This window comes from Limulus polyphemus, unplaced genomic scaffold (genome assembly GCF_000517525.1).
Source record: "Limulus polyphemus unplaced genomic scaffold, Limulus_polyphemus-2.1.2 Scaffold1928, whole genome shotgun sequence".
Lineage (NCBI taxonomy): Eukaryota > Metazoa > Arthropoda > Merostomata > Xiphosura > Limulidae > Limulus > Limulus polyphemus.
This window is the reverse complement of record NW_013667538.1, coordinates 61,202-71,703: the sequence shown is the minus strand read 5'-3', so window position 1 is coordinate 71,703 and position 10,502 is coordinate 61,202. Positions and strand designations below refer to the sequence as shown.

Genomic DNA, 10,502 nt, shown 5'->3' with positions numbered 1-10,502 from the left:
TAAAACACAAAATTTACCAATAATAATGAGTTATTTAATTCAAGTATACTTGCGTAGCTTAAATAGCGTTACTTCAAGCTCTGGCCAGGTTACTCTTATATTAAAACAGCTTTGGCAAAACCCTAATGAATTATTGAATTCAAGTATACTTGCGTAGCTTAAGTAGCGTTACTTCAAGCTCTGACCAGGTTACTCTCTTATTAAAACAGCTTGGCAAAATCCTAATAAATTGTTGAATTCATGTATACTTGCGTAGCTTAAATAGCGTTACTTCAAGCTCTGATCAGGTTACTCTCTTATTAAAACAACTTGACAAAATCCTAATGAATTGTTGAATTCAAGTATACTTGCGTAGCTTAAATAGTGTTACATTAAGGTCTAACCAGGTTACTCTCTTAATAAAACAACTTGCCAAAATCCTAATAAATTATTGAATTCAAGTATACTTGCGTAGCTTAAATAGTGTTACTTCAAGCTCTGACCAGGTTACTATCTTATTAAAACAGCTTTGGCAAAATCCTAATGAATTATTGAATTCAAGTATACTTGCGTAGAATAAATGGCGTTACTTCAAGCTCTGACCAGGTTACTCTTATTAAAACAGCTTTGGCAAAGTCCTAATGAATTATTGAATTCAAGTATACTTGCGTAGCTTAAATAGCGTTACTTTAAGCTCTGACCAGGCTACTCTCGTAATAAAACAACTTGACAAAATCCTAATGAATTGTTGAATTCAAGTATACTTGCGTAGCTTAAATAGCGTTACTTTAAGGTCTGACCAGGTTACTCTCTTAGTAAAACAGCTTTGGCAAAATCCTAATGAATTATTGAATTCAAGTATACTTACGTAGCTTAAATAGCGTTACTTCAAGCTCTGGCCAGGTTACTCTTATATTAAAACAGCTTGGCAAAATCCTAATGAATTATTGAATTCAAGTATACTTGCGTAGCTTGAATAGTGTTACTTCAAGCTCTGACCAGGTTACTCTTATATTAAAACAGCTTGGCAAAATCCTAATGAATTATTGAATTCAAGTATACTTGCGTAGCTTAAATAGCGTTACTTCAAGCTCTGGTTCAACATTCCGTATAGCTCACTGGCATCTCATAAAGAAATGCTTTTTGACGCACGCGAAACTGAAATCCAAACGAAATTGGGATAATTTTAACAACTTATCTCTCTAATTGTGGATCTTATACCTCAAAATCAGTTGAATAAAAACATGCAAGTTTAACAGACATACACAAAGGCACATTTCCCAAGTTTACCAATGACGAATGGGCTTTCAAAAATTAGATAACACAAGCAAAAAACTACATCACAAAGCGAACATTTAACTTAAGGTACTTAATGGAATTACAATTTCTTTCATCGTTTTTTATATGAATAACAGAAAGACTGGATCAAAAACATAACCTGGTCAGAGCTTGAAGTAACGCTATTTAAGCTACGCAAGTATACTTGAATTCAATAATTCATTAGGATTTTGCAAAGCTGTTTTAATATGAGAGTAACCTGGCCCAGCTTTAATAAATTGTATAAATTAGCAAATATTTTAACACAAGAGGTGTTTATTCAAAGATATATACAAACTTCGTTTGTTTTTTTATGAAGTGTTTTCACGTGTACTGAATCACTTTACATACACATTTCCTGTTGCCTTGCCAGTTTTCTAGTTAAGAATTTTACAGTTATAAAAAATGAATCCCACCATTAAGATTACAAAGAAAATCAAAATAAAACACAAATACGTCAATTACTATGAATAAGGTAAGACATCCTTCTTTAAGAATCTCTTACTGCTGTCTCTTTCTGTGTCTTCTAATATTTATAAAAACCAGTTGTCTTTCGGTAACGCTCAGCTCGTTTCACTTAGCAACAAAATTATGACCTGATAGCTTTGTCTTACGTATGTATATAATATTTCGAAAGTTCACGCAGACTGGTTTAAATTCCACTTTCTTAGATCGTTTTATGTCTTAATTTATGCATATACTTAGCTTGATGTAGACATTTCGAAGTTCTTGGCGAGTTTTAAAAACATCTAAGTTAGAGGTTAGTGACCGTAATTCGTGTGTTTTTATTAGGTTTTCGTGGAGATTTTCAGTTTTATTAGCACTTTCTCTCGATAAATCATCTTTTATTTATTTATTTCTCCAAAATGTATTGCTATTAGTCTTAACTAATGATGGTACTCGAAATTAATTTGTGAGAGAATTTTTATCATAAACCTTAGGCCTGGTGGTTTTGGATGTTTCATCTTGTTTTGGGTGCAATTTTTATGTTATGTGACGTAATTAGAAAAATACGGTGTGGTACGTGAAATATCGATGGATTTGTGAAATCTTCCACTTACCACAAAGCCACAACTTCATGAAATTGATAAATCGGGTATACTTCAAGAATTTCTGATGGGATGTCATGGATCAAGGTTTGAGTGATAAGATTATGTTAGTAGGCCTTGGATTCCTACTGCCGATACTTATATCTGTACAAGTACTCAACATCCATAAAATTCATTAACGGATGTTTGTTTTATCTGAAAAAGCCTTTCATTTGAAATTTAATTTTTATTTTATTTAAACTTTCACAATTCCAAATATAGTGGTTAGAATTAAAATGATATCATTGGAAACATCTTTACACAGTTCTCTATGTTTTGAATAATAAAAATGTTAGGTCTTAAGAACATGCATTTCTATTTTGTGAAAAATCTATATTACAACATGTGAAAAGTTACATCATTAATAAAAAAAATGAATGCTAAAAATGTTGTACTATACAACAATAAATGAAATGCTGAAAAACGGTTTCAATTTCTTCTAGAACTCATTTTAACATTAGGAATACATGTAGATATTCTTGATATACTCATAACACTGAGAACAAACAAAAAAAACAATAAATAAGAGTTTGAAATGATTTTCATAAATTTAAATAAAAATCATGAACTTTGGCGTAATATTGCTCTTTTTTTCCAAATTAAAATCTAATGTATGTAAATGCCAGTTGTCATTTTCTTTGTAACGCTCATACTATGAGTCATTTTTAATTTAAATTTGCACCATTATTTTTGAGAATCTACTTGAATTGTTTTTATTTCCTCAGTGTGTGTTTGTTCTTATATTATGATGAGGAAGAAGTGTGATGGACAAAGCATGTTTTGATGGGTCAGGCAAGGCTAGTTATAGTAATAAGCTGTAATAATTCTCAAGTGACAGCATTTTTGTATCGTCTGGTGGTCATAGTAATAAGCTGTAATAATTATGTTTTTGCGTCGTCTGGTGGTCATAGTAATAAGCTGTAATAATTATGTTTTTGCGTCGTCTGGTGGTCATAGTAATAAGCTGTAATAATTCTTAAGTGACAGCATTTTTGTATCGTCTGGTGGTCATAGTAATAAGCTGTAATAATTATGTTTTTGTGTCGTCTGGTGGTCATAGTAATAAGGTGTAATAATTCTCAAGTGACAGTGTTTTTGTATCGACTGGTGGTCATAGTAATAAGCTGTAATAACAACCTAACTTATGCCGATCTCCTGTTGGTGTTTCTAATAACAATCTAACTTATGCCGATCTCCTATTGGTGTTTCTAATAACAACCTAACTTATGCCGATCTCCTGTTAGTGATTCTAATAACAACCTAACTTATGCTAATCTCCTGTTAGTGATTCTAATAACAACCTAACTTATGCTGATCTCATGTTAGTGATTTCTAATAACAACCTAACTTATGCCGATCTCCTGTTGGTGTTTCTAATAACAACCTAACTTATGCTGATCTCCTGTTGATGATTCTAATAACAATTTAACTCGTTCTCAGTTATACGTGATACGTGATTTATCCATTTGGAATTTGCTAAAACACGAGCTAGAGTTTTATTTTATGCTTTATGATATGTTTGACCCTATTATCCTCGTAATTATGTCTGTATACTTTGAGAGTTTGAGTGTGCTGGTGACGCAATACAAAGATATACTATTTATGGTTCTCCACGAATTTTCGTTGATGATTTGAGCTAAATTATTTAATATTCACATAATATAAAGTCCATGCGGAGTTTACTTCCTTGGATTTCTGAATGCATAATAAGTGTTTTCATGACTTTTTGTTTTTACTTTATCTTCATATGTTGTAAAGTTTCTAATAATTTGGGAGAATCGCTCAGAAAATCCAAAACGTACTTTTGCTATTTAGTTTCTGCCTTTATTTCTCTATCAGTTGAAATATTAAATGCTCATTTACATGAATTATTAATTGGCACGTCATATCATTAGGAAAGAGTTTATTGAACAACTGGAGAAATGTTATGACTAGCGTCTTTGATAATTTGTATTTTCGTTGTCCTTATACCATGTCAAGTGGCAGTTTGAAATTTGTATTCGCAAATTAAACCCATAGTGAAAACTGTATAAAATTTTATGAGCTAACCATGAAGGAATAAGTTTTAAAATGTCCCGAAACTGTTTCGAATCGATTTGAAACGTATTCGTTGATACATAAATATATAAGATGGCTTCACTGAATTTTGCAGGTTCTGTTTTTGTTTTCACTTGTCTGTTTGGTAGATAGAAACTCATATTTTTAACTAAATAATTTATGCGTGAATTGAAAAATAGGTGCATTGTTGCAGCTATTGGCTACAACGGTCTTTTTATATTTCAACGTTTTTTACAATATCGCCAGCTAGAGGGGTATTTCAGAAACCAATAATTTCATTCATAAACACAAAATGAAACGGCTATTCAAGAATTAATGACATGAACTTATTAGAATTTGCCAATTTCAATATCAAATATAAATAATAATAATAATAATTCAGTTTCACATATTTTTTGTGGTTGTTGTTTTTTGTTTTTAGGGTTAAGTCATGATAGCTTTAATTGTCCACTTGAAGAGCTAGAGGGCAGTGTAAAATATATTAAAATTACTTACCCGTTATAGATACCAGAGAAGCAAGGATTCCAGTGATCAAGTCCAATACCAGAAACTTTTTGTTGTGTAATATATAGCTGAAATGAAACGTAACCAGTCAATTATAACCCGAGAAACGTTCAATATAGATTACACCAGTATTCAGGATCAAAAGTATTTATTAACTTACCTCAAAGTAAGAGCGATCATCCCACCACCCACTGATGAGTTAATAGTAGCGATAGCAGATCTGCGAATTAAAAAACAAACAATATTCTTATTAGTTTTATTCATTCTTTACACTACCTTTATCTAAAACATAACAAGAATAAAGATTGAACACAATAAAAAGTTAATTTTGTTCAAGGTTAAAGTTATAAACGATAGGAAATTGCGAAATGTTCTTTCTGATAAAATAATGTTTTATGTATATACGTATGTTGAATGATTACGTAAACTTGAGTAATTCGACAAACACAATAAATTATTTAAGAAGTGCGAAAGCGAGAGCAGGATCTTTAAATAATTATTATTGTAATATCACATTACAAAACTCAGCAACAGATATTACACTTAAAGAATGCTTCAATTAAAGTATCATATTCAAGTAGAATTAACTTTCAAACATTTGCTTAATTAAACGTCTTGCATTTCAACGTTTTTATGAATTATCTCAATCATTTAAGATCACAGTTTTAATGACTAAGTTTTACGAGTATTCACCTTAAGAGTTGGTTCAATTTGATCTCATGAGTCGGTTCAAACTTTCAGGTCTTAGTCTTATGAGATGGTTCAAACTTTTCAGGTCTTTATATAATGAGTTGGTTCAAACTTTCCAGGTCTTTATATAATGAGTTGGTTCAAACTTTCAGGTCTTGTTTTTATGGGTTGGTTCAAACTTTCAGGTCTTGTTTTTATGGGTTGGTTATAACTTTCAGGTCTTGTTCTCATGGGTTGGTTATAGCTTTCAGGTCTTGTTCTCATGGGTTGGTTATAACTTTCAGGTTTTGTTCTCATGGGTTGGTTATAGCTTTCAGGTCTTGTTCTCATGGGTTGGTTATAACTTTCAGGTTTTGTTCTCATGGGTTGGTTATAGCTTTCAGGTCTTGTTCTCATGGGTTGGTTAAAACTTTCAAGTCTTGTTCTCATGGGTTGGTTAAAACTTTCAAGTCTTGTTCTCATGGGTTGGTTATAACTTTCAAGTCTTGTTCTAATGTGTTGTTTATAACTTTCTAGTCGTGTTCTCATGGGCTGGTTATAACTTTCAAGTCTTGTTCTCATGGGTTGGTTATAACTTTCAGGTCTTAGTCTCATGGGTTGGTTATAACTTTCAGGTCTTAGTCTCATGAGATTGTTCAAGTTCTTCCGCTTATATTTTTAATGAGCTGACACAAATTTTTAGAATCGTAGTTTGATAAATTGATTCGAGATTTTAAAATCGTAGTTTTCATGAATTAATTCAAACTTTCTACGTTGTAGGTTATGATAAACTGGTTCAATTTATTTACTTTTTTTACATTTCCTGATATTTTCGTTCGTTCGATACGTTTTACTAAATCACATATGAACATTCTAATCATTATATATCTTAAATAATACCACTTAACTTAACATATGGGAGCTGCTGGCACTTTTACAGGTAAACATTAATTACAATCTCAGTAAGGGTAGTAATTCATCCCTTTAATCAAAAACCCAATATTAGTACGCTGTATTCTCATAATTTCTTATGAATTGATCCGGTTGTGGCCAAGCGTTTATCGTGCTCGTACTGTGAATCCGAGGGTTCCTTGTTCGAAGCCTTTTGCTGCAAAAATGTACTTCAAGAATGAGCTGCAAGTATGTCGGTCAAATCCCACTATATGTTAAGGCAGCGGTAACCAAAGTGTTGACGGAGGGTGCTATTGGCTATTTTCCTTCTATCTAGTCTGTCGGTTCAAAATTAGTGGTGACTATGCACAGACAGCTTTGCGCGAAATTCTCAAACAAACCAGCGATCCATAGAATCCGCATTTCACTTGATATAACAATACATTTCCGTTTCATACAAGTTCGGTGGTTTTCTAAAGAATGTGTTCACGTGTCCTGTACAGAGATGTGATATAGTACAGCTTGTTTATACGAGTTTTGAAGCTTTAAGTAAACTTACAGACTTCACACGCAAGATACGTTTGTGTTGGAAAGGGTTAAGGGCGTTTGCTTACGTGATCTGAAATGCTGACATGATCTATTCTAGAAGTCTTTAAGAACGTAAAGAAGTTTACATTTGTCTGATATTTAGTAGTGTAAAGTCGGATGCTGCTATTTTGAGAGACGTCATCAATTTGTCTTCTACGTAAGCAGTTTGAATCTTCTATAACGAAGGAATAAACAAGAGCAACGTATCCTACCCACCAATAATTCAGTATCTACTCTGAATATTACAAACATCCTCATTAACATATGGGAGCTGCTGGCACTTTTACAGGTAAACATTAATTACAATCTCAGTAAGGGTAGTAATTCATCCCTTTAATCAAAAACCCAATATTAGTACGCTGTATTCTCATAATTTCTTATTTATTTATGTAAAAGCATTTTACTTACAGTTTTACTTAAAGTAGGACAATAAACGTAATCGCAAAAAAGTAATTATCATGAACCACGGTAGTGGTTCATAATAGGGTTCACAAGGAATTGCACAAAACCTTAACAGAACGTTCGAGGAAAAAAGCACTTTAAACAATAAAAATTCAGTTCAAGCAAATCTTTAAAATGCAGAAAAAAGCACGCATGTTAGACTTACAAGGAAAAAAATCTGCTCAAAACGGCCCGTTTGTAATTCTTCTTCTTATTATTATTATTATTTTCTTGCCAATTTGTTAGTTGGCAACTGTTTTTATATATTGGATAGTGGAAAAAATAATCTGACAACAATTGAAACAAATGCAGTAGTACAACATAGAAGTGGAATACGTCTACCAACCTAGCAGCGTACTTCCATTTGTGGCCAGAAACTCCAAACGTGCTGCCACAGTTGAAACCCAGCCAGCCCCACCTATTAGCGAAAATAAATAGAAAGAATGAGTTTGTAGACTGGAAATGTTATAAAAAGTTAGCATGCCTAGGTATTACATCAGTATTCAGTACGTTGAAACTTAATATAATTATTATGTTAGAAGATAAAGTGTCTGCAACGTTCCATCCCACTGTTCAGATAAACCTTGCAGCTCTCGCATAGATTCAGTTCTGTTATCTAAGCTGAACTGTATAGGTTTTTGTTTTGTTTTCATCACGATCATTTTATTAAATTGAATGTCTGCTTTTCGGTTAATTTTACACCAACTGAAAAATCATACTTCATTTTAAAGTAACTAAAACTTACACCTACACAGCATGTAGTTTCATAGAAAACTTTATCTATTAGACCTTTCCAAATCCGAAATGCAGCACATTATATTCCCACATATTTTAAAGAAAACGGACACTACTTGTCGTGTTGCTTTCTAACCATAAACGACATGTAATAACATTTTTGTTGTTATTTCTTGAGTAACGAAAGCAAAATGCATCTATCCTTATGTTGAACTTCTGCTCTATTGGTTTATTTTAAGTCTTGTGCAGTTTTATTGCTCTGGATAAGAGTGGGTAAATATGATGTTTCTACCATGTATTTATACTCCAAAATCAGAGAGGATATTAGGTTTAGTTAATAAACCTATTTCAGTTTATATATACTACTTTTAGTTTACAAATCTGTGCTAGTTTACAGATAATTCTTTTAGTTTGTAAATCTCTCTGCTTACATATACTAATTTAGTCAATAATTTGCGTCTTACATATGTTACTTTTATTTAATAAATTTGTCTCTTTTTTTACTTTTAGTTAATAAATCTATAGACCCTATGCGCATGACGTCATACATACATAATAGGCAAGCCGAAAAGTAAACACAGCCATTTTGTACGTAGCAAAGAAGCAATCTAGTAATTGCAATGTAGTTTCTGGTATTGGAATTTGGGATTAAGTATTTGAAATGACAATCAATTGTGTGGTAGTTAGTTGTCCAAACAACCAGACAAAGAATCCGGAGTTCTCGTTGTATAGGTTTCCAAAAGTATGTAGAGTTAAACGGATTGCAGCAGTAAAACGTGCAGACCCGAACAACATTGACAAGGCTTGGAAACCATCGTCGTACCGTAGACTATTCAGTTCCCATTTTATATCTGGTTAGTACTGCTTGTATATACAATGTACTTTGTCACAATTATATTGCACAGATCGTGATAAAATCTGTAGCTTATATATATATATGGTGCTTCCCGTAATCTAAATACCGTGATATAGGCACATACAAGTACGTGGAAGAGCCCATTGAGTGATAATAAAACTTTATCAAAAATTTGGCTTGTCAAGACAGGTGGTCTTAAAATCCAGAGCGTATTTGTGTAAAGTATATGGTAATGTGCACTGAAGAAAGTAGTCTTACAAGACAAGAATACTTAAAATGCAATGCATTATGATGTAGTACATCTAGATCGTAAACTTACCACTGATAGAACATAAACGATAGGCCTAGTCATTAAAAACAACTTCGACTTACCCTCGAGTACGCTGTGTAGTTGGACATCTTGTACACCTTCCACAGTCTCACATCGTACACCCAGCCGGCCACAAAATACTTGTAAGCATTAAGGATTTTATAGGCCTTGAACTACTTTCCGGTTTAAAAATGATGTTGTCAGGACTAAATGATTTACGACATCTATATTCTCAATCTGTACGACTTTAATGTTGGTCCTCCGTTTCGAATGTCGATTAATTTACTGGTATCTAGCGCAATTGTCATTGCGACGGGCTGAAATATGGATCTGTCGTATCAAGACCGACTTTTCTGCATTTTTCTTCATATCTTGCCTTGCATATATTGTCTAACTTGCTAGTAAATTCGTGAAAAATGAACGGAGAACTAGGTGATTGTGTAGCGGAGGCCATGATTACACGAATAACGTTTTCGTCCAATATGGCCGCAAATTGTTGCCGTGTTTACTTTGGTCACATGACTGCATAACCTCTATACCAGTTTACATTGCCTGACATGGTCTGATGGTTAGGGTACTCGATTTGCAATCTCTAAGCATGTTCGTCACCGAACGTGCTCGCCCTTTTAGCCAGGGGGCGTCATAGTGTGACGGACATTCACACTGTTCGTTCATAAAAAAGCAGCCCAAGAGTTAGCGGTGGGTGGTGTTGACTAGCTGCCTTCCCTCTAGTCTATCTCTGCTAAATTAGGGATGGCTAGCGCAGATAGCCCTCGTGTAACTTTGAGCAAAATTCAAAATAAACCAAACTGTCACTCTTATAACGCACTGACAGTCATAAAATATGAATTGCGACTTTTTTCGGTAAGAGGTGCGAACCATGGATGCACAGTTTGACAAGTTAACCATTGAGCCACGCTTGGCGCAGCTTAAAGGGCAGCTTATACTGTTTATTATCAGATCTTGCTTTACATAATCAATGTTTATGTATTTTTTAGAAAATAATGTACTGCGCTGTATTAAAGTATTTTAAGGGACAAAGTAAAATGTCTTTCAACAAAACTGT

General features: G+C 33.1%; 1 protein-coding gene across 1 annotated transcript in view; it reads right to left on the bottom strand.

Annotated features, from left to right (window-relative positions):
- The window catches only part of LOC106465388 (putative ammonium transporter 3), a 26,301-nt gene that overhangs the window by 8,683 nt on the left and 7,116 nt on the right, over window positions 1-10,502 (bottom strand). Inside the window, exons 3-5 of the mRNA XM_022393282.1 lie at window positions 7,882-7,953; window positions 5,107-5,166; window positions 4,938-5,014 (exon numbers count right to left, since the gene is read on the bottom strand). Of these exons, the coding sequence (XP_022248990.1) occupies window positions 4,938-5,014; window positions 5,107-5,166; window positions 7,882-7,953 (209 nt within the window). The remainder of the gene's footprint in view (window positions 1-4,937; window positions 5,015-5,106; window positions 5,167-7,881; window positions 7,954-10,502) is intronic.